Raw genomic sequence first — 25648 nt, 5'->3', positions numbered from 1 at the left:
AAAAGGATATGAGATATTATTGAGCGCACGGAATTTCATTTATGCAGAATCGCCTGTTCAAGGTTATTTCAGATACTTATTGAACCTTCGGGGAGAACATCTTTTATATTACCCAGTTGTAAGACATTTACAGGGCTTCAAAATGCCGGTGAAAGTTGAGGTGGAATATTGGTTAGTAAACTTTAACGGTAACATTAGTATGTATGGCGTTATTTTCTGGAGAAAACAGGTCATCATAAAGGTACTTAATTTCTTTCGTAGTGGATCGTGAGGGTACGAATCCCGCTACGCCGAACTGGCCGAGCAGATTTTGGCAAAAGTTCCGGGTGCGGAAGTAAATGGAAGCATGGGTAGAAAAAGTAATAATTACTCCTAACTATCTTAAGAGCATGTGGTTCCCATGTATTAGTTGCATGCCTCATGTTCTCGTTATGAAAAACTTGTTTATATTCGTTTGATAGTCGTTGCAACGTGTTGTAAAATAGGTTTTATTTAAATGATCGTTGCTAAATTTAATGTAATGCGTGTTGCATTACTTCAATTGCTCCTAAAGAATCCATTACTCACCTTTTTGGTGGTCCATCTTTTAGGTGATAGCAGCATGTAGCACAACATGCCAGCAGCTAATAACCCTTATTTATAAAAACTCATCTTACATTTTATTGCAGCATCATTCGAAGTGGTAGTTAATGGAACATTAATTCACTCGAAACTCCAAACAATGGGATTTCCTGATTTTGAAGAGGTGGTAAATATCGTAGAGTCGGCGAACAGCGGGAATGATGTCAGAACTGTTTCCAAGGTGGATACTACCTGTACTATCTGTTAACAGTTTGATGGTAAGCTATTAATCCAGTAGTTATTTCCTGATTCCTGGGAATTCCTCTGGGTACCCTCAGCGTCATTCAAGTCGAGTGATTTTTTAGTAGCAGTTCTCCCTTGGAAATCATGGGACGAACAGGGAAAGGAACTGACTCCTATTACCGTAATGTGTGAAATACACCCGTTGTTGGGCTAAGTACTCTATGTGTTCTCTTCACCAATGAAATCAACGTTCGGGGTGAAGAGGTTACTGTAAAAAAATCAAGAATACATTATGAAGAAATTAATCTGAAAAACAAATTAGACCTTTTAAAATTCTAGCCAAATATTAGGTAGTTTATCTCATAAAATTATTATTTCCAGAAAGACTATTACCAATTCGTGAAAAGTTTCACCGCCGATAAATATAAAACTTCAAAAGATAAACTAAAAATGAAGGCTGTTCACTAATTCGCAAGTGAAATAGTATAAGATTGTCTCGACTCTGCGACAAAAATATTAATTTAGAGGCCTAATAGAAACTACAGCAAATACGCATAGAATAAATCAATACACTTATGTTCTTTGGCATAAGCCCAATTTTACCAAGTGAACAGGAATCTCGTTTGACCTTAAAATTCGCACTTTAGAAATTTCGAGTTCTGTCATAAAAATTGACTTATCGCTGGAAATTTGTAACATATCACTGTTTAAATTATACGACCTGGGTTTCAGTGCTTCCGAATCAATCGGTGATGAAAAATGGAAATAGCAAGCTTCTCATCTACTTGGTATAGAGGGGTGAAAGAAAAGATGGAGGTTTGGTGAAAGGTTGAAAAAAAAAGAGAAAAAGCTATTTTTCTGTAACTGCTGCAGGAAGGGGGAACGGGTGGGATTCATATTCATTCCATAGGGTAGTCACAGATTCTTTTTAAAATCTAAAATTATTTTAAAGCTTTATGCTTATGTTGATTAAATTGTAAAATGTTTGTATGAAATCACGCCTGGTTACTGTTTAAAAGCTCTCATGTAAGTTACACACAACAAAGCTTAACATGAACAGCATATGTAGGCATATGAAGTATGGAAAACGCCTGCCAATCCTCCTCAAGGGTAATGGATAAATCAAGAAAATTTAATGAACCGTCACAGTCTCAATCTGAAGTAAACACAATTTTAGTGTGATTGTTGCTAAAACCCCACTGCATAGACCATGACCTTGAAGTGGTGGAAGGAAATGTGTTCTCATGATCCATAGAGCTGTGATGGTGGGAGCTTTTATAATGGCTGCTGCTAGGGTCATAGCACAGAAGACACAATATATGGTTAAACTAGTTTAAATAGACTTGGAGTGTTATAATGATGTTGAGGTCTGGAAAATTAGGAAATGCAAAGTGGGAGATGGAGAGAGAAAAAATGTATGGATATTTTAGGGTTGTGCAAGGTAAAATGGATGCATAGTGGGGATTACTGGAGCAATAGTTACAGATCAATATACTATAATAGGGGGAAGAGAGTGAGGAAGGGGTGGCAGTAATATTGGGTTGAAAGGTAAAGAAAAGTAAATATAGAGCAAGTGGCTCATGGAATATTATTAGTAGGAGTAAAAGCTGAACCTATGAAATAGGTGGTCGTTGTTCAGGTATACATGCCACCAAGCAATGGTAGGTGAAGGAAGATAGTTAGGTGGGGGCTGTAATTTAGGAACAAGGAATGACTGCAGTTAGGAAGAAATCTACAGGATGCAGGGTTAATCATAACAAACACTTGCTTTCAATACTACAGTAGGTTTTGGCATACATGGGAAATGCTAGGGGATTCAGGAGAACTTAGAAAGACTATTTTTATGGTTTGGCCCAGATTTACGATTAGCATGATAATATGCACTGTTTTCGAGGAGCAGATGCAAATTGGGATCCTAATTAGTACTAATGAAATCTAACGTTGGATTCAAGAGGATAAAGCAGGAAAGGCAGTTCATGAAATGGAATGAAGAGGCATGAAAGCAATGGGATGAAAAGAAAGGAGTACTGGCAGGCTGTAGAGAAAATTATGAGTGAGGACAGGGAGATAGGTACAAGAAGAAACTTGTAAACACATCAAAAATGGGATATCCAAAGCTGCCCATAAAACTATAGAAATTGTAAATAGGAAAAGGACAAGGAAGCATGAATTAAAGGAAAGATAGATAGGAAAATAAATGGAAGAAGGTAATGGAAGAATGAAAGCACAGAATTAGGTGCTTGAAAGTACAAAGAGTTGATAAACTGAAGTGGGAAATGAATAGGGTAAAGAAGTGTGGTGGAAGATGCAATGTGAGGACATGGTAAGTTAATGGAGGAAGGGCAAAATTGGATCACCATACAGGAAATCGAAAGCACGGAAAGGAAGTAAGCAGGGAAAACCTGTGCAAAGATAAGTGAGAGAAATCGTAAATTGAACTAGGAAAGATTGAAGGGAAATAGAAAGAATACATAGAGGAACTCCATGGTAAAACAAGCTCAAACTTAGAAAGAAAATATGACATACATGGGAAAAGGAATTTAAATCCAATAAGACCATCAGAGTAGATAAAATTCCTGTAGAATAACTTGAGATTTTCAGGAAACGTGGGAAGAAAATTTTTATTGGTTAATGCATAGAATTTATAAGGAAGGAATTTTGATAGAAGATTTAATCAGATCAGCATTAGTTCGCATTCAAAGAAGGAAAGGTCCATATGTAAAGACTGAAGAACTATAAGTTTCATTTCACGCACAGCTTTAGTGATACTCAAGATCATAGGATGGAGAGGAGGACAAATGATTACTTAGGGGATGATCAGTTTGGGTTCAGAAAGTGAAGAGGCATGCATCATAATGCCATGGCAGTAATGAGGTCACCAATATAGAGGAAAATAAAATACAATCAGGAGGTATTTATTTGTGTTGTAAATTTTGAGATGATGTTTAATAGAATGGATTAGGTAGAATTAATGAATGTATTGCAGAAAAGAGTAGTAGAATGGTGGGATAGGTGACTTGGTTACAACATGTCTCAGGCTGTTCAGGTGTGTGTGGCATGGGGAATGTCGAATGGGCAATGTTAGAAAGAGGAGTAAGGCAGAGGTATACATCATCCCATGTTCTTTTCAATCTATATGTTTAGGAGATTGTAAAGAAAGCAATGGAAATAGGAAATACTGGAGATAGGAATTACAGTTGGTGGGAAATTCATAAATTCAGACTGGGGGTGATCAAGGTTTAATTAGCTAGATGGTTTGGGTTACAAAAATTGCCGAGTGTAATAGAATGTCTGAGTGTTAGGTATGGGATCAATGTAAACAATAAAATAGGAGGGCATAAACGAGAAGCAGCGGAGGTAGCGTATCTTGGAAGTGTTTTGGATCAAGATGTTCAGAGTAGTGGGAACACCAGAAGTATTTCATTAGCCAAGAAGCTTTCTTGGATGAGGAAATTGATGACAGGGTCGTTAATAAGGGTGTTTAGAAAAAAACTCTTTAAAACTTTGAAATTTTATTGTAGTTTTGTTAGGTACCGAACATGGTCATTGAAGCTAGATGGTAAGCATAGATTACAGGTTTTTGAATGTGCGTGCAGAGAAGGATGGAAAAGGAGAAATGGACAGAAAAAAACAAACAATGTAGTGCTAGGTACAGTGGAGGAAGGAAGGGTTTGGTGGGAGAAATCCACATTAGGCCATTAAAATGGATGTAGAGTATTTTCTTTGCCAGTGAGATTTTGAAGACTGTGTTAGAGGGGAGAGCATTAGGCAAGCGAGGAAGGGGTAGGAGTGGGATAATTACGTTGAATGGTAATCAAAGGAGGAAGAAAGTATGCGGAATTGAAGAATGACTTATTGTAATATTGGATTTTAGGTTGTGTTTTGTTTGGACAGACATAGCAGTGTATCGTTGTACCATTTTATAGTCAATCCATTGAAAACCTACCATAAACACTAGAATATCAATAATAGTAATTATTAAGAAGTCTTGTGAAATTAACCAAATGCAAACAGTACATTCCATAAAACTAAAATGTCATTAACAAATCTTCAATTAAATTTTAATAAATTGTTTCTCAAGTTAATAAGCTTGATTTTAAGATGGTGCCTAGAAGAACATTTTGGCAAGCAAAGGAGAAATCAGTTATTCATTAAGCCTTCAGTCTTTTGTTAAAGAACATCATTAAAAACAAAATAATTTTATGATAACCATCATGTCAAATGAATTCTTCTTGTTGTTGACAATAAAGTGTTCTGTATTTAGTGTTTGCGTTAGGAGAAAGAGTTGTCCCCTCTGGGATGCAGTAAATTTAGAACCCATCAATTTCATGGATGGAATCAGAATGATTCTTAGTTTGTGTTAAGCATTCCAAAAGGTCATTATATCTTGTTGTATACATTTCTTTTTCTGATGCCTGTGACAGAGAGGGTACTTGACGTCCACTCTATGGCTGCATTTTCAATGCTTGGCACATAAATGTGCTCAATCTGGTATCTGTACTCAAAATTTGAAGTTTAGGGCACATAGCTTACCTTGCATTCCTGGTTCCTTTAAAATCAAAATGCACTTTGATTCTCATCATCCATTTTAGTCGCTAAGAACACCAAAGGGGTCCCTCTTGGTCCAACACTAGCTAAAGTTCATGAGTTCTTACCCCCATATAACCAGCAAGTGCCTAATGAATGAAGTATGAATGATGCCTACCTATCGTTAAGAATATCAGTATTAATATTAAATGAATTTCACTAAATTAATATTATGCTCTTTATTTGCAGGAATGTTTTTCTCAACAATATTGTGATTCCATCATGGGATCATTTAATCGACCGTATGATTGAGCCTTCAGAAACTAGGGAAACCCTGGATGAAGGTTCTTGAGGTTGTCGATTAATGGACTCTGAATGGATAGCATGGTGTATAAAACTAGATCTGTTTGAAACTGTAAAAAAATGTATTAAATAAATACACTTTATATCAGAAGTTTTTTGTGTAGCTCACTGAATCTCCCACAGAAATTATAGCACTGGTTTGAAGTGAGTTCTCACAAGACAAATATATTCCAAATTTCATTTTGCCTTCAAATATTCGAGCGATTGTCGTCAATGGTTCTTTGGTCTTCCTTCCAGTTTTCTGATCAATGCAGATTATCTGACAACGAGTGCAAGGTCCATGTGACTGGAATGTAATACAGGAATAAAAATGAATTTTTAATCAACTGCAATAGAAGTTGCAAGTTAAACCACATTTAGACTCCACTCTTAAAATTGCTTGTTATACTTTAAGCATTCCATAGAGGTTTAAAATTTACGTGATTTATTACAAGAGGATAAAAATTCATTTCACATTAAAGTTATGCTTGACACAGCTTTCCTCTGTATTATTAATTATAATAATGTTAACTGGTATAGTAGAGACAGTACAACATGATCGTGTCATAAAACAAGTGGAAAGTGGATTAATTTGCAAGACTATGTTAAACTATATTTGTAAGATTGGCCTTTTGCCTGAATTTTTCATTAATGTCTTCCCTGCTAGTTTTATAAGTGTACACAAACATAAGTCAAAAGATACTTTTCAATTCAATGTTAAGCAGTTTCACAAAGTTTCTCCATGTGCTAGTGAAGTCAGCTTTTCCAGATTAACAGTTCCATCCATCAAAGAGGAGTAAGGTTAAATCTACAGAATATATTTATGGAATATTTTATCAAATTATCCTTTTATCTTTTAAATGAACTCTGAACTACTGAAATTAATGAATTTTAGTGGAATTCAAATAGCATAGTGACATGAATTTAATTTTTCCGACATTTAACATTATTTCTTAACAGTGAGAATCACAACACAAATACCATTCATGCAGAAGAATAAAAAAACAAGGGCTAAACAAAATAGTTGGGTTTCCACACACCAAAATTGGGACTTAGTTGTCAGCCCTCAATACAAGTTGTAAATGAATAAGAAAATATGTAGACACTTGCATTAATTGTGTTTTAAAACAAAGACAACACCAATTATGTATTGTAAAGAAGAATTTCACTAAACTGTTTGATATTATCTGTTGTCTTGTTCCCTAGGTAGTAGTCTTTTGGAATTTTTAAACCCAATGAATGTAAATACAATCAATGCCTGTGTATGATTCAAATAAGATGACTACAAAATGAAGTCATGGTCTCTTTTAACTGGGCTCTGAAGACCACCTATTAATGTTTTAATGTAACTATTCTTTTTGCACTTGGCAAACTTGTAAAATAATACACTCATAACAGGTTTGTAGGTGAGGCAGTGACTGTATTAACACTTGCATCATAAAATGAATAGTTATCTTTGAAAAGAGTTGATTTTCCCCATAAACTGTAGCTTTTATTGACTTTTTGTCATAAATGTGACAATAAGACTTTGGCCCAATTTTTAAGTGTGTTATACAGAGTACAAACATGTATCCAACTGAATGTTGATGGCAATCTAAATTTCCCTTTCAGAAATATTTTCATTGGGAAATTGTTTGAGTAACTAATGTAGCTGATGAGATAAAACACAAATAAATTAAATTATGCCAACCAAATTTATGTATGTATTGATAAGGTTTCCGAAGGAATGGTGATATGGTACACAATTACCTGAAATGTTATGCCTCCGATTTTAAGTGAATTCCAGTTACTTTCAGACATTCTTTCGGCACCAGTGATGACAAAATTACATCGAAATCTGCTTATCATATCTTCCTAAATGAAGAACGAAATATTAATTTCTAAAGAGTTCAAACCAAGATCAAATAAAATAATCATTATTACCTCATTATGTGGAGAATCCGTGGCTTCTCTATCTGTATTTTCCAGTAACCATTGGACACTAGCATAATTTATCAGTAAAAATTGCGCTTGATTAGAGAGAGAAAGTGTTTTCAGTTGACCTGTAAAGGAGTATATTTAGCATTTTCACTAGAGGAGTGACTAGAAGTGAAGTAAATTTTATGCAATGTAGAGAATACATATGGATATTTGTATTTACCTAATGAGTTACTGGCATGCGTGGTCTTCGTGAAGTCACCTGTAGCACAATATTGGGAATAGAGACGAAGCTTTCCATGAGATGAGTCCTGTATTGCAGCTGTTATCCATTCAGATACTTCTTCACCACAGTCCACAACCTGAACCTTTTTACCACACACTTTACTATGGCATATTGTTAAATTCAACGTGGAAGCTTTTTTACCAGCATTTAGTGGTACAGATATTTGTTGCATCCCTGCAAGTTGTTTATCAATTAGTTTCTATAAAAACATTTTGATTACTATAAGCATTGTAAAGTCAACTATGCCCCCAATATAAATGATGTGTGTACAATAAGTATGTTTCAATGTCTTTAGAAATCTAAGTAAAGGTGTAGCTCTCATTTATATTGCTTGAATTTTTTATGTTGAAAGTCTAACTTACTTATTAGGCAACCCAAGGGTACTTATTTGGACACCCCTCATTTTGGGGAATGAAATCCTATGAATAGCTTGTTGATTCAAGATTTTATTGAAGCCTTCCATGCTAATGTATAAATATATATACCATACCATAAAAAACCTATAGAAACACACCTTGCTTATTAATTTGGCAATTTGGTATTGAGATAGTTAAAAATCTCCTTCAATATTCCTTTACTAACATTATTTGATGGAACGACAAATTAAAACAACCTAATCTTTCAACTTCTGTGAAATAGCAACATGTTATTATTTTGTATGGCATGAATCTTGACAAATTCTTACACTGAAATCATTATACTAAACGCACAGAGTTATAATGCATCGGTTGCAGTAGACTGTATATGTATTTTAAATGCTTCATTTTGAATGAATAAGTTTCAAGATATAATGTAGTCACATAAATCAATTTTTACATTGTTTCATATTTGAACGTACACCATGGGTAAAGTGTTTCAGTTACTGTGGAGCACTGGTGATGTGTAAGTAAAATATATGATAGAGAAATTGTAACAGATATTTTCATGCAGTTACTTGATGTGAAATGACTTTCAATACATAAAGGATAGATGTTACAAGCTTTCCCTGTAAATGATGACAACCCTACACAATGTGGCAGTGCAATCTCATACACCTTAAGCAGAGTGGTAACTATGTATATGTATTCCTTATGATGACTCAATACACAATGCAAGTGTGGGTGGCACACACCATATTCTACTACTCTTGAATTTATGCAAAATGATAAACAGAAGATACTATGTATCACATTGTTTCCTTCATCAGAATTAAAATTTTGTCTGCTTTGTGTAACAAGGATTAATCTAAGTACCTGAATATTTATCCATGAAGATGGAAATTAATAGAAAATTTATTTATTTTTTATTTTATTTACTTAGTACCCTCAAACCACTGATATAGGTTGGGTGGCAGGGGGTGGTTACACATCAGATTAATTTTGACCCAAAATACTTTTCCCTCCGAGTGCAGTCAGACAATGTTATTCGGATCCATTAGAGTTTGAGGGAAAAATGATATATTTAATCTATCTGTTCTACACTTAATCTCAGTAATTCTATTTACAAGATCTCTCCTTCCATAGTAAGTTGGAGCTAATAATACATCTTCAAAGTCATTGCTAAAGAGACACCAATCCTCCAATTTATGCTCAAGGTTTAATCAAGTTAACCTTTGCTCCTTGAGTAATTCTCAACCTAGCTCCTCTAATACGAGGGTGGTACCAGAAATACCCGGCCTGACCTAGAGATGGCAGTAGTTGTTTAAAAAATATCACTGTATGAGAAAGTCTACAATCTATAAAGCATATGTTTCAAGTTTGAAGATGCCAAGTTGTTTAGTATTTGTTTGGCAGCCATCAATAGTGAACGTTTTCAGTGAATTTGTGAAAATTGGTCGTCATTATGAGATATAATACTTTTATTTGAAAGGCCTCAGCCCAACCAATATAAAAGCAGAACTAGATTCTACTCTGGGTGAGTCTGCTCCTTTGTTTACAACATTAAAATATTGGATAGCAGAGTTTAAATGAGGTCGAATGAGCTGTCAAGACGAGCATCACATTGGTCGACCAAATGAGGTGACGACTCCAGAAACGGTGAAGAAAATCCACCGAGTGATACTGGATTATCGTCGCCTGAAAGTGCGAGAGCTAGCAGATATAGTAGGCATTTGAAATTGTGAGGTGTATGGCATATTAACTGAAAATTTGGACATGAGAAAACTGTCTGCAAGATGGGTGCCACATTTGCTCACACTCGAGCCAAACCAGGATCGTGAAGATGTTTCAATTGAGTGTTTCGCAAAGTTTCACAGCAACAAAGCAGAATTTTTGCGCCGTTTCATAACCATGGATGAAACATGGGTTCATTACTTCACACCTTAGACAAAAGAACAATCAAAACAATGGGTTCAAAAGGGAGAACCGACTCCAAAGAAGGCGAAGACCACTTCATCTGCGGGCAAGGTCATGGCGTTGATTTTTTGGGATGCGTGAGGGATAACTTTCATTGAATATCTTGAAAAAGGAAAAACTATCAACGGTAGGTATTATGCCAACTATTGCAACATTTGAGCGAACAAATCAAACAAAAGCGGCTGCATTCGGGTAAGAAAAAAAGTGTTGTTTCATCAAGAAAATGCACTTGCTCATAAATAAGTCCTTGCAATGGCCAAAATTCATGAATTTAAGTTTGAATTGCTACCTCATGTACCCTATTCACCAGATTTAGCCTTTTTTTGAAAAAATGGCTTGGTGGTTAAAGATTTTCCAACCGTGAAGACGTAATGTCAGCAGTTAATTGCTATTTTGATGAGCAAGACAGTTCTTATTATAAAAAGGGTATCAAACTTTTAGAACATCTCTGGGAAAAGTGTTTGGAGCTGAAAGGAGATTATGTTAAAAGATAAATACATTTTTTTCCAAATTTTTTGTTTTCTTTGTTGGCTCGGGTACTTCTGGAATTACCCTCGTAATTTTGATATGCTACTCAGTCATAATGCTTCACAAATTTAGCTTCTTTATGCTGCACTTGATCCAGATTGGCAATCAATACCATTTAATGAGGATCCCATATACTAGCTGCATATTCTAAATGAGGCCTAACGAGTGAAAAATAACCTTTCTCCTTAACCTTTTCATCACATATTCCCTGCATATGTTTCACCCAGAAATGGTTGTGAGTGAGGGAATTGCTCTTTTTCCAGAAAATCATCACTATGCACTTTTATAAATTTAATTCTTATTGCCATGGGTTACACCAGTGTTGAATAGCATTTAGATCATCTGCTAAGGCTGCCTTATACTCAGGATTATGGATATCTCTGTAAACCAGATGTCTCAGGTTAGGGATATCTCTGGGGTACATTCACCCTCAGCGACATCACCTAGCACTAAAAATACTAAACCACTGCATCATCAGCAAATAAATAATTTATTAATATAATAACCACAAAATAATATTACCCTCTAGAGTTAATGTTGTTAACATATAGATGGAAAAAAGTGTTGGTCCGATAACACTTCCCTAGCTGGGAATAGCTGAAATGACTTTACTGCATTACCTAGCTCCATCTATGACTGCTCTTTGTACCCGACCATTTCATAAGTCTTTAATTCAGCCGGGATAATTTTATCTATGCCATAGGTATCTAGCTTTGTGTGTAGTTGACTATGAGGTGCTTTGTCAAAAGCCTTTTTTAAAATCAAGAAAAACACTTCCACTGGAACATTGCTCTCTCCTAGATATTATGAGCAAAAAGCACAAGTTGTGTCTAGCATGATTTACCCTTTTGGCCACGGGACTGGTTTTTCATCAGTACCTCTTTGACTATTGAGGTGTCTCACTATTTAAATAGCTATTATTGTTCCATGACCTTGCATGATGTAAGGGAAAAAGGTCTGTAATTGCTCGGTTCTTCCTTGTCTCAGTTTTTAAATATAGCTGTTACGTTAGCTGTTTTCAATTCACTCTGAACCATGTGGTCTACTAGAGATTTATTAAATATGATTTATAGATACGGTCCAATTTCTGACACTAGTTCCTTAAATATATGAGTGCGGGTTTGATTTGGCCCAGAGGATTTATTAGGGTTCATATTTTTTGTTCAGTAAACATTCTATTCCATTACATGAGATTCCAGTTTTGGGCAACAGTTGGTGGGAACGATTTAGCAAACTATCAGAGACATTTGGTAAAACATTGGTTAGTTTGTCTTTTCCAAACTGCTGGCTACTCTTTCGCCTTTATGGTTTTGGAGTGAATGAACTGTGGAAGTACTTCCCTGAACCTCTCTGACATACGTCCAATGAGCTTTTGGATTTTCTTTCAAATATTCTGCTAATTTTTCCTTTTGAATTCACTTAAACCTTTCCGAAATTCCCTCTTGACATTTGGCGTAGATATCTTATGATAATAAGTGATCAAATTCCTTCTGTCATTAGAGATATCATTCCATATATCTATCATCTTGGTGCGACATGGCCGTTGATGTCATAATGATTTTCTAACAACTGTATTTTATCATTTAGGTTCTGGGTTATCTTTTAAATTTACTTGGAATGAATCCGGAGACTGATGAGCGCGTGATGTCAAGGAAGTGATCACATTCAGTGTTCTGTTGTTTACTACCTTTCTTAAAATTTTCAAATTGACTCTGTAACATGCATTTTATGTTCCTAGGAGTCCATTTCTTTAAAAGATTAATTTTTCTTGGACTTTTCATTTCAGGCCCAATATAGAGAAAGCTTATCATTTTCTGCTCTGCGGTCACTAACTCCTTTAATAATTTCTATAGTTGGGGCTTTTTTGGGTATGATCGTGGCTAAAAAATGAAGTCAAACGAATGAATACATCTTTTGACACTTTAATAGGAGAGAGAGCACCATGTACTTTTTATCCCTATTTCTTTGCCAAATAGTGAATTTAAAGTATAACCATACCCTACTGTTGATTTCGTTCAAAAAGGTGTTAGAATATTCCAGAATAGGTTAATGGAAAAATGTCACCATTGATCAAACGGAAACAAATCAGGAGATCATCAACACAATTTTTGTATGAAAACATTAAGATTTACAAGAATGTTGAGACAAATACATGAGGTGTCTACAAGGGGTACTCAAAGAGTTTAGTGGTAAGAGGAAAGCTAAATTTGATGTTAATGTCATCAAACAGTTCAGTTAGCCCAAAAACTAATAATTTTCTTTGATGTATCAAAGAGAAGCACCAATCTTCAGTTATACCTACAATCTGGCATCAAAATAACAGTTTCCTCATAATTATTTCTATTTGGAACCACCTTAGATTTCACATAACAATTTATGTTAAATTTGTGACACAAATACTAACCTGGAAAATTGAGGACAAGTTCTTCAGTCTTAAGGTCAATGGTTGGCTGAATCATACAAAGTGTTGGTACCATCTTTTGTGTCACACAAACTCCATTTGCAGTCATTATCATCCATTGCCGATCATACAGTAGACCACTAGGCCCAATATGCCAGCTCTTTACTTGAAATGCACCACAAGACTTTACAGGATACAAAAATATATGGCTCAAATGGGTATTGCTTAAGTCATTTACAATCCCATGTTGTTCTACATACACTGAACTGAACTTGTGCAATAATTCAGATTTTGAGTCAATAGTGCTTGGTTTAGCCAAAGAATGATCTTTTTCTTCATCCTGAATAAAAAGATTTTTCTTCATTACTCTAGTCGGTAGTAAAATGATGCCAGTATAATTTAAGATTTTTTGTAGTTGATTTTGTGGAATTAGTTTAACATGAATAAAACCGCAGGAAAAGGTAAGATATATACAAAAAATATTATATTTCTACTTGGGGGGCCATTATAAGGAAGAGTATATTAAATTACACTGCAGGATAAGGTAAGATAGATAGTTGTCTTTATTTTGGGGAGAGATTGAGACTATGGAGTTCCTTCTACCACCTAATCCAACGTACAGACACTACTATATTTCTACGAGGGAGCCAGTACAAGGAAGATTATAAAACCATAAACACAGTAATCAACCCAAGGTCGGTTTTGTAGGTGATGGTTGAGTTCACTCAGTACTAAACCCAACGGTATGTGAAATTCACACACCAGGGTAGGGGGGCCAATTCCTTTCCTTGTGCCGATTATGGTTTCCCAGTAAGATCTGGTTCCCAAAAAATCACATTGATCGGGTGGAGCTGCACGTGCCCAGAAAGGTTTGCCCGGGAATCGAACCCGGGCCCTCCGGTCAGTAGCCCAACGCTCTACCCCTGGACTACCGCGACCCAATAAAAGGATAATAATATTAAGGTTCTTAGGGCATTTGAATGATGTGCATAGCCATTGTGGTAACAGTGGGGTGGGTTCAATTTTGAGTATCACATAAAAGTTTTAGTCATTTTAAATATATGTGCACATTTTAAGAATTGCACTTATGTAGACCACGTAAAAACACCTTTAGAAATGTATTACATACTTGGTGGTGGCTTACATAGATGGTGGCTTCTGAGAATTTATTTGTTTCCTCATTGAAGCATTTTAATGAAACTCCATGGTTTTCTATGAAGCATTCTTGTATCATCGTTAGCAGTGAATCTGCATCAGTTTTTGTGGACATATAGCCAAATGAAATCCTCACTGAACCAGTTGGCTTTCCATTTATTAAGTCAATTGTATCTCCACATACATGGCCAGCCTTAATAGAAAGCATTAATATGAGAAAAAATCCAAAATCCTATCAGATAGCAGTATTAGTTTATTAAATACCTCATAATTTTCCAAAAGTTCTTGATCACTTAGGTTCAAATGTCGTTGGCAAGCACCAGGGTTACAAAAGCATCCTGTGCGGAGATGGATCTTATTCAAGTTTGCCATTTGAAGGACCTTTAATAATTGAAGATAATTAAAAATGTCAAATGATGTGGGAATTAATTTTCAATAGCAATAACTTATTCTCTCCTGAAAAAGATTTACTAATATTGTTGCAATCTCATTTTACTTGGAAGGAATCTAATTGTGACAAAGATTTTAATGGATGAATTATCCATGAGATATTATCTGGATATCCTATATAAGATTTTAACTGGAAAGCATAAGTAAATATTGGTACATAAAGAGGATGAGGTGGTAATGAAAATTCCATGGTATTAATGAATATTCTACCACTGCGTTTTACAATTTACAAAGGAGACAATCAAGGCTGTAACAGATTCAGAATTATAATCACATTGAAGCTTGAAAAATGATAATGATAAGATTTTTTATTTGGAATTTTTATCTTACCTTGTTAATAAATATTTCATCTTTGTATGCTTATTAGAGATCTTTCTTATTCATGTATGACAATTTCAAGCATTCATTAATAAGCTATCAGACAAGAGGCCAAACGTTCATTTATCATTCCATGCAACAGCATTGTACACTAGGCGGCCCTTCCACTTAAGGAATGCATTTCATAATCATTTAACAAAACATATGAATGAAGCCCTGACTATTAGTATATTTAAAACTAAGTTAAAATCATGCTTACAGGCAAAATATTATTATCGAAGACTTTTCCAATGATGACAAAAAAAGGTTAAAACAACTCATATTGGTGTGTTATAATGTGCTTTCCGACTATTTAAGGTATTATTACAATGGTACTATACTGAAGGCACATTGCATATTTCATGCATTGCATTTAGTTATATTTTTATTTTTTGACTGATTCTATTCTTCTTGTAATTGTCAAAATGGGATGAATAAATATTATTATTTATTAAAGAAAGACAAGAAATTTTGTCTCAAATATCTAATTTTTAGAATATACAGTTAGTTTGGGGCAAAATCACGGCAAGGACACTTATTGGAGATTGTTACTAAATATGTACTTTCAATATAATGAAATGAGAAATTGTAAGGTATACATTTTTTTCCCTGAACTTCTCATTAATCGTTTGGAATAGAAAAAAGTCAGCACTTAATTCTATGCATGTTTATTGGACACATGCATTTTAATTAAATCACATTTCCTTCAATAAACCTTAGTGATTTCCTGATACAACACCTTTTCTAATAATATTGGAATAATATCCTGAGTCATAATGCACACTCACAAAGAAAATAAGATTTAACTGAAAGGGACTATTCATATTAACATAAATTGTGATTTCTCTATTGGGATAATTGCTACCAGCTTTCATGTTTTAATCTTAAATCTAAATTTTTTGTGCAAGTATTATATGCTATTGCCACCCTCCCAGGAAAAATCACTTTCAATGCTACATTAGCTGTCTAGTATTAACGATTATATAGATCTATTTGATTGTGTCATGCTTGAGATTTTGATGATGTTCCTACTACGGACAGGACATAAAGTATGCAGCGTGAAATAAAACATTCATGTAATGATCGAGTCTTTGTATACCTGCAATTGAAAGTCAACCAGACCGAAATTTCATAAATGTTACAGTGCAGACAGCACTATGAATAAGGGCAAAGTTTAAATTGCATTCAAACAAGATCAGATAATATTACCTTTTAAATGCAGGCAATTTCCTCTGAAAACAAATTATTCTCTTAAATTGGACTTAGATTTGAGTCTAGATCTGGTTTCTGAGCCTAGTGCTATGGCAAGTGAAAATTACGAGATTATCCTTAGACTACAAATTAAAATTTAAACAATCAAGATTTTAGATGTTTTATCCTTAGAATTCAACTCATGAATACCAGCATTTATACTATTTACTTTTATCCGGACACATTTTATTAAAAAAAATACACATGTTCTTTTTGATAAATAAAATTTGTTTTAAATAACTTGTTACACTACCTTCCCAGTGAATGCATTCTATTTAAAAAAAAATGATTTCTAAATTATATAATCAGCAGCTGATTACCATTCCGAAAAAGGACTTTGCTGACTGTTTTGAAAAGTGAAAGAGAAGCTGGGAAAAGCATGAGAGGTTCCAAGGGGATTAAGGCCTCATTGTTCTGTGTGGGCTATTTTTCTCAAAAAAAAATTTTGCATGAGAGGATCCTTTCCGAACAGACCTTTTATACATATGCCTTTCTATAAGTCAGGGGTTTAAAAAATGGAGTTCAAGAAATTCAGGCTATTTAGAAAGCAATGATCTGGCCTGTCACATCGGATGTCTTAGATTTGAACTCTGCACTGGTAGAGTCGATCTTTACATAGCAGAGCAGACTTTTTGGACAGGTTGGAAAAATGAGCTCCGTGTAATTGAATGTAATATATAACAGACTATATTAAATTAATAGAGGTTTAATAAAATTAAATATTATGTAAATCCTAGAGAAAATATTTTTACTCCCACAAAAATTCAGTATAAAAAAGGTCTATTTCTCATAGACCAAATTTCACCATGAAGCAGATGCATAGATACATTTCTCTGAATAAAATAAGTGAATTTTTAAGACTTCCTATCCTCTTTTTTTTTGGTCTCAGGCTGGTACTGAAATAAAATTATTTTTAAGAGAGTCCCCTTGCACATCATGAATGAACTTTTAAAATATCTAGTTTTACAAAATTTTTCCTTTCATTTGAACTTCATTCCAATGAAAAGTTAACAACAATCAATTACCAATTAAAGATAAATAAAAAAGCTAACTTTTAAACTTTCGCTTTTATCGTTTAATGCATTACTAGCCTAGTCTCTTTGAGTGTGTCCTTGTTCAATGTAAATGCTCTCCAAGTTAAAGTCAGTATCTGCTCTTCAGGCCAAAATATAGACTAAAAACCTCAGTTTGTCTTATTGGGCATTGGGTTAGGGCAGTGGCTTCTCACCCTTTGACCCTGGGTTCAAATTCTGGCAGTGGCAAATTTTTTCAGCAGTATTCCAATCCCTAGTTTGGTGTCAAATGGAGAAGAGCACTTAAAGTGCAAAATGTTTTTGCTTACCAGGGACATTTAGCTGTGGACCATTTGAGGAGTATGATTGTTTCCCCTTTTTCTTCCCTTGTCCTCTCTCTCTCTAATGAATCACTCGCCTATCCCTAATGGTGCAAATAACCAAAATGTAAAGCTTCATGACCTATGTTCAAAGAAGGTCCAATAAAATTGGTAATAGTCATTTTTTGAATTATTAATCAAGAAGTGATCATTCTGTGATGTAACTCAACTTCAAGAAAACTTAAGATACTCAATGGTTTGGAAAAACTCCTGACTTATACTTGAATCACATGGTAATTCTTATCTGAGGAATAATTTTGTAAATAGCTTTGGTCAGAAAATGCTAAGTCAGTAATAGTGAGTGATTACAAATACTGCTGTTACCAGTTCTTTTTAAAAGCATCAGCTACTTACTAGCAGTAATTTTGTTTTAGTGCATAAACAGAATACATGAGAACCTGGTATCTTTTTTCCCTGGAAGATAACCATTTTTCCATGTTCTGTAGGAACATTACATTATATGCCATTTTTTCGTTGGGTCTCTCAATGGGCTAAAACTGGTGTTACATCAATTTCAAGAGGAAAATGAAGATAAGATTCTTTTAAAAGGCGATTTTACCATAGTATATCTTACAGAGAACAACATTTAATTCATATGAACATTCTCTAATTTGTTGATAATGAAATTTCACAGGAATTTATGAATGCTTCCAGAGTTTCTTTTGATTTCAAGAGGACAAATTATAATTATTACTTTGAAGGTAGGAGACTGCAAGTTAAGAATATTTTACTTTCAACATTGTATCATTTATGAAATCATTTTTTTAAAGTTCAGGTGATTAATGTGGTTTTCTTTTGATTATTAATAACAGTTGCTAAAATATACCAGTTCATTTCACCTTAACCATACATTGCTTCAATATATTTAGAAATAATATAACCATTATATCTGCCACTTCTCTTATTGAAGTGTGAAAGTTTTGTGTTGTAATTACATGCAGGCATTCTTAGCCTTGCTGCCCCACACTCCTTGGATATGATTTGGTGTGAGAAGTGACAATGAGAGAATGGTGATGGTAAGCAGCAACCTCAGATTAGATTTAATTGCATACATTATGCTTGTTCCATTTCAATGGATAAACTTAGGGTTTTAAGCTACATAAATTATGTTATGCTTGGATGACAAAAAACTTACCTCAGCATACCCGATATAACTTCCGTTGGCTCTCAATAAATTAAAATTGACAATGTTTCCCTGGGTGTCCATGTTGTCATAATCAGTATCACAGTAAACTTTGGCTACAGGTTTTCCATTACTATGATGCATGCTAATGAGAGTGCTATAGAAGTATCTAGCCAAATTGAAGGTATGAATGGTGACATTTGCCATATTTCCCACCAATTTGCTAATTGTATCAAAGCCATGTTGTAAACTTAAAATTGAAAGAAATGAAATGGTGCCGTCTTCAAACCTGAAATGTTATCCCACAATTTTAATGTTAGGTGTTAATGAGGCAGTTAAAATGCAAGAAAAATTTACAGGTCTGCAACAGAGTGGAAATTTGTTTATTACTAAGGGGCTATCCTTAGGCCAAATAAGACAGGTTTTGTGCAATTTCATCAGGGGATGGTGGTTCATAAGGTTTATTAATATCCATAGTTTATGAATAAATAATTTTAATTATTCTCAATCCCTTGATTATCCCTAACATCATTCAATTAAGAAATATTTAAGTGATCATAAACCTGTTAGAAGTGTTTCAAAAATATTGTACCATTGAAGTGCATGCATTCTGATACCAATACATAAAAAGTCATTCATGACAATTTACTTTTTCTATACAAACATGTAACTGAAGTGATTAGTAGATAGTCTAGTGAAAAAGTCTAACATAAATACAATTTTTTAGACAAAGGTACCTGCTTGATTCACCAATAGTAGTGCCTATGATTATGCAAGATAGGAGGAGGTGTTCACCTCTTTTAGATCTTCACAAAGGGGTGAAAAAGCATAAAATGACCTTGAAAATTTTAAGGATACCCCTTAACATACTTTTAAGTCACTCCTTGGTGTAAGCATACCTATAACAGAGGCAAACTATGCCTTTAAATAAATGGACTACCTAGGTTATTGCATTTATTAATGCTATAAGTTCATCGAGTCTTAATTTGAAAAGGATCTTTCTCAGGTTAATGTATAATGCTACTGATGATATTATCTGAAAATATTGTATTAATGATGTAAAAGTAATATCATACTAATGATGAAGTATTTTATTATGACATCCTATTTTTCTTGGCAGACTTATTGTGTAGATGAAGAATCAACTGACTTATCCATAACTTATATCATCCCAAAAAATGTAAAATTTCATATGTGAATATATCGTGAGACTTCAGCTACATATATTATTTTGCTAATTTTAGCAACAATAACCAGTATATGCACCTCGAACAACAATAACTTTCATTTAACCTTCTTAGGAGGTTTAAAATGTCTTTCTTGGTTGCAGTACTGTGATATTTAAGGAAATGTTTTCTCCATCATTATTGCTTCTAGTTTTTAAGGGGTATAACCATGGACCATTTAAGCTAGAACACTTTTGAGATTCTCATTAATTCACAACTGATTGAGTGATCCACACCGATGTGCAATGGAAATAAGTGTTGGATAACCTTAACCATGGCAATTAACCCAGAGGTTTGCTCCAACTGGTGATGTTACGGCTCGTTTTGATTAAACCTTATGCATTTGAAATTCATTTACATCTGCAAAAGGACTGAATGCAGGGTAGGGGAAGAACTCCATCCCCATATATTTTATGTCATGGGAAACAAAACATGTTTCAAAAAAGTGTAAGAACATCACTCATCTCACCTTAGGACTGATAAGATGTCTTTCATAGCCCCAGTACTGTGATGTTTAAGAAAAAGGAAAGCCACCAAAATGATTATCCTGAGATTGGATGATAAATTTGTCCAGTCTTTCCTTTTGCTGACAATACGATGTAATTGAAACCTCTCAAGTAAAGTTAAATGGGACAAATTTGGTTCTATTATTCAAGTCTCCAAGTAAGGACTATGTTCCATGTATATTGACTCCGGTTCTGAAGGAGGAGACGGAAACATCTTTGAAAGGGAGGTATGCTTTAATATGAGCACATACATATGTCCCCCATTTTTTCCCTAGTCATCATGGATTGGGTTAGGGGACAACTAAACCTTGATTCAATTTGTTTGGCAGTTTATATTTATTGCTGAATACTGGATCAAGTTTAGGGGATCTGGATTTTTGATGTTGTTGTTATAAGAAAAACCATATAATTCATACATATGTAAAAGGTGTAATCTAGTGCTGAGCCTTTTAATCCCTAGATACTCCAATTCGAGATTTTGCAGTAACCGTGTAATATCTTATGGGCTTAGAAGTTTTCAAAAACCTTTTGGGATTTCTTTGCATCTTGTTCAAGTATTGTAATGATTTTGTCACAGATGAATCAACATATCTGCAGCACTTTCAATGAGAAGTATATCCAACAAGGAATAGTATATCTTCCACACCTTTTCATTGCTATATTCTCCAAATATGTATTCTGTATTGAGGGATTAAATTGGAAAGAGAGCACCAGGAGCTTGTAAAATGTCTTAAGAGTTTCAAAACATGTTTGAAGGATGTTATACTCAAGTTTAAATGAGCACATTGCTGACGAATATCAGTGATAACTCTAACATTTTGGATTTTCAGTGCTTTGGATGGACTTTCAGTATTTACCAGTTCTTATATCATGGAAGAAAAGAGAGGTGTATGTAAAACTGAACATTACTCTATATAAAAAAATTCTAAGGGTAATCTAGACAAATATCTCAACAAAAGTTGGGAAACCATTTGAATTTCCAAATTTCTACACATAGAGAGTGAAGTCAAGAGCCAGCAAACTCATACTATAAGGACAGATTTGTAGAAAATGTAAGCTAACATTGACAACAAAAATGGTACATAATTACCATGAGGGAAATGGCTTATAATGGAGGAATCTTCACTGGTGGTATTGGTAAAATGTTTAGTGATTAACAATGAAAACAATACTGAATAAGCAAGTGTGAGAAAAGTTTCATGATGAGTACATTAAAGAGAGCACATTGCTGATAATGATTGAATGGATGGAGCAGATCATCAACACCAATGCCATGAAGAGAGTATGAAGAAAAAACTGAGGAAATAGTATGGGCACACTAAAAAAAACAAATGATCAATGATTAGTAGAGAATCAAGAATGCTACACAAGAAGTAACTAATAAAATACAATAATATGAAGTAAAGAGGAACTGAAGCGACCAGCTAAGAGGGGATTGGTTTGGAGAGCCACGATGAAATAATACATAGATAATTAGGTAACAAGTAAAGATGATCACACCCGGCTTGTGCTCGGAAACTCATGCTAAGTGGGGCTGAAGATGCATGTCCAAGTGAAGTGTTGGGCATGTGACGCCCACAGCCTCTTCACCTTTAACAATATATTTGAATACTCTCAACAATGCAATCTAATGTAATACAAAGATATATAATGTTTTAAAACTCTTTGAAAGTTCAGGCTTCTTTAGTATGCACAATAAAGGGTAGCAAGATGCCATCTTTGGTTTGATACATGACAGATTAAAAAAGGTGAGCCAATAAAAGCAAACAACCACTGATTTTGTGAATATTATTTTTAAAGTGCAAGCAGTTTACACCGAGGAAAATTATTTGTTTTAATTGGCCTCACATTTCCATCTTCTGATTTCTTCTTACCTAGTGCTCGGGTAACTTAAGGCATATTATAAGATCACTCATCCACGGCAAATTGATGTTTAAACAATTATGACTATAGATATGTTCCCCTTAAAATGCAAATAAGCCACTTTTGGCAAGCCACCATCACCCAAAACCATCCTACGCAACGACATATTTCGAAACAAATTTAATATTATGATCAGCAGACAATAGAATGAAAACAATGAAATCAGATGGTATCCAGAGTTTCAAGAATAGGGTATATACCTGGTTACTTGCTCACCCACTATACTCATTGGATGAATTCTTTTGTGACAATTTTCATCACATTTAAGAAAGTATGTTTATATGTTAAATAATACTTATATTGACGACATTTAATATGGTTGTACCATTTTTAAAATGAATAAAGTATTATTATTATTAATATCCACATAACCGACCCAGAATGCTAGCCGTTTCATGCCATCTAAAACAATATTCCCATCTGACTCTGAAAAATATGACCAAGACTCTTATCTATCAATACGTATTTTAGGCATCTGATCCACTGAAGACTGATCTCTCTCTTATAAATATACATCATAATCTTGGTATCTTCAGCAGGAAGAGGATACCAAGGAAATATGTGATGGGGTGAGAGAGAAGGAAGCAGAGCAAGATGAAGGGTCAAGTAGAAGGCAATGGAGATTAATGAGCTTTAGGAGTGCCATTTCTAACTGGTAGATTAAATGCATAGAAGATCTACACGTAAGATGAAATCAGTTTTAAGATGGTATCAGTACATTTGATGATTTTTGGCTCAACTTAGTGGAATTCCATGTTCATTTAATGGTAATTGCATTCATTATAACCCTGCAAACTACAAATATGGTGTGTAGCAGGGGGTGAATTCACTCCAGACTAATTTCGAGATCAATAATTTTTATCCCTAGCAGAGTCAGATGCTATTCTGATCCCTTATCATTCTTGGGAAAAATGACATCTTAAATCTGCTCTACACTTAATTTCTCTAATTTTAATGACATGATCTTGCCTACCATAGTATGGGCTAGTCACACATTTTTTAAAATCGCTAGAGACATCCTTCCAATGGATGCAAGAGCATTGATCTATAATTTAACCTTTTCCCCTTGAGAAATTCTCAATCTAGCTCCTCTAATAATTTTTATACATTACTGTCTGTCACAACATTTTACAAATCCAGCTCCTCTATACTGCACGCCATCCAATTCGGCAATCAATCCAACTTTATTAGTATACTATATACAAGCAGCATCTTCTTAATGAGGCCTAACCACCAAATGATATACTATTGCAAATATGTTGGCAAATTTCTAGCAGGAAGAATTTTCTGCAACCCTTCTTCCTCATGTGATGAGGTAATATAAAGTGAATGGTATTCGACTTACCCCATGATAGGATGGTATTCAACAAAACCCTGCATACTTATTCAAGTGTAGGTACCTTTGGAGGGTTATCTAAAATGTTGCGAGGGAAATGACACAACTTGTCCGAAATATAATGCTATGAACATCATTATTAATCTGACAAAGATAATTGCGGAGGAGATTTTCATTAGGCTAACCATTATTATACCACACTTCCTCTAAATGGTGCTAAACGAAGTTGTTAACAGAGCAGATAAAGGAGGAGGCTGTAAGAAAATGCTTACCTTTCAAATCCTCGTTTATTAATGTGGAATTTCTGGTTGCTTAAAGATATCAACACACTGCCCCCACCAAAGTATTCTTTCTTCAAAACATGCCCAACAGAATTTTTAACCAACAATGCTCCCAACCCAGTAGGATATCCAAATATTTTGTAAAAGGAAATGCATACAAAATCAGGTTTCACTTTTGAAAGATCGAGGTCGTTGGTTGAAACATATGTGGCCGCGTCTAAGAAACAAAACCAGTTAGTTGGTTTCCCTGGAACACAGCAATTTAATGCTCCATTTTGAACGCGTTCTGTCCATTTCAAAGGATATTTTACCCCAGAAAAATTACACTGAGCTGGATACACGAACAATGAATTGCATGCATCTGGTGTGGCTTGTTCAAAAAACGTTTTTGAGAAACATTCACGGAGTTCTGATTTGGATATGGTTCTCACGAAAGACCCTTTAGCCTTCGCAACTTCCCTCATACCGAGTACGGACGTGTGGCTTTCATTAAAGTATATAAAATTTCCAGCGTCTTTTTCTTGCAACGACTCTTGTAATTTAGGTTTGAGATAAATGTCTTCACCAGGAGACGATATCACACGTTTTTCTTGAGGTTTCTTTATAGTCTCACTTCCAGACCAATCAAATGTTTCAACTACTAATTTTAGAGCAGCAGTTGCTCCTGAAGTAAAAATTACCGAGTACTCTTCAAGATTGTGGAAATAGTTCAAAATCCTGCAAAAGTACTAATGATAAATATTGAGAAAAAACAATGTGGTCAAACGATGTATTAAATAAGAAATACACCTGCCTGTATCTAATTGTTTCAATTGCATCACAAGCATGCTTACTACTTAAACTTAGTGAATGTGGATTGCCGTAAACATTTCCGAGCAAGTCTTCATGAGCACCATTAATCTGACTTTCGGCATATAGGGTTGCAGCTGTGTGATCTAAATAAGCCAAACCTAGCAAAAATGGATTTCATTAATGCTCCAACACGATCTTTCAAATTAAAAGGCTTCGTTTGCACATACCTTTAACTCTAGAAAATTCTTTAGACAAACTCCGCAGGACATCCTCGGAATAATTTTCCTCGAATGAGAAACTTATAGAAGCCATGTTATTACATAACATTTATTTATTAAAAAAATTGATATTCACTGTGGCATGCTCTTTGATCACATCCATTCTAAATCATGGGCGGCAGGCTCTGGGGCATTGCAGACTCATAGCATGGTATTTTACGCTAATTCACACTTCCGAATCCTGTAATCTTGGGTTAAATAATCAACAAGATCAAAACAAAATTCGCATAAAAATTACCGTTCGACATAATTGGTTCAATTGTTTCGATCGATCGAGCGATATCTCTATTATGCATGTGATTCATATATATATATTTTTCAGTTTACACGTCACAACTTCGAGTTCTTCAATTGAATAAAATAGTTCGTAAATTGTTGTTTTTTCCGGATATTTTTTGTTGTGGCTACGATAAATTAGGTGAAAAAATATTTGAAATTT

At 34.4% G+C, this 25648-nt stretch overlaps 2 protein-coding genes across 3 annotated transcripts; one reads left to right on the top strand and one right to left on the bottom strand.

Moving 5' to 3' along the window:
* The first annotated feature begins 16 nt into the window (after nt 1–16).
* Nucleotides 17–5785, top strand: LOC139690089 (migration and invasion enhancer 1). The gene is given in 4 exon segments (XM_071587307.1): nt 17–171; nt 262–359; nt 669–839; nt 5581–5785. Coding segments are annotated over 3 exon segments (288 nt in total). The 5' UTR covers nt 17–142; the 3' UTR covers nt 830–839; nt 5581–5785.
* mal (molybdenum cofactor sulfurase) lies at nt 5556–25456 on the bottom strand. Of its 2 annotated transcripts, none has more exons than XM_071587305.1 (11): nt 25159–25456; nt 24933–25089; nt 24131–24856; nt 18880–19156; nt 14558–14674; nt 14268–14486; nt 13142–13478; nt 7814–8050; nt 7597–7715; nt 7423–7527; nt 5556–5980 (listed from the first exon to the last, which is right to left on the bottom strand). In XM_071587305.1, exons 1-11 carry the CDS (start codon nt 25256–25258, stop codon nt 5780–5782), a joined length of 2595 nt encoding a protein of 864 aa, XP_071443406.1. In that variant the 5' UTR covers nt 25259–25456; the 3' UTR covers nt 5556–5779. The 2 variants fall into 2 exon arrangements, with proteins under 2 accessions (XP_071443406.1, XP_071443407.1); XM_071587306.1 differs by having other exon boundaries at nt 14283–14486.
* Between the last annotated feature and the right edge of the window lie 192 nt (nt 25457–25648).

This window comes from Hetaerina americana, unplaced genomic scaffold (assembly GCF_022747635.1).
Source record: "Hetaerina americana unplaced genomic scaffold, ioHetAmer1.1.p SCAF_3, whole genome shotgun sequence".
NCBI lineage: Eukaryota > Metazoa > Arthropoda > Insecta > Odonata > Calopterygidae > Hetaerina > Hetaerina americana.
This window is presented reverse-complemented; position numbering and strand designations above follow the sequence as displayed.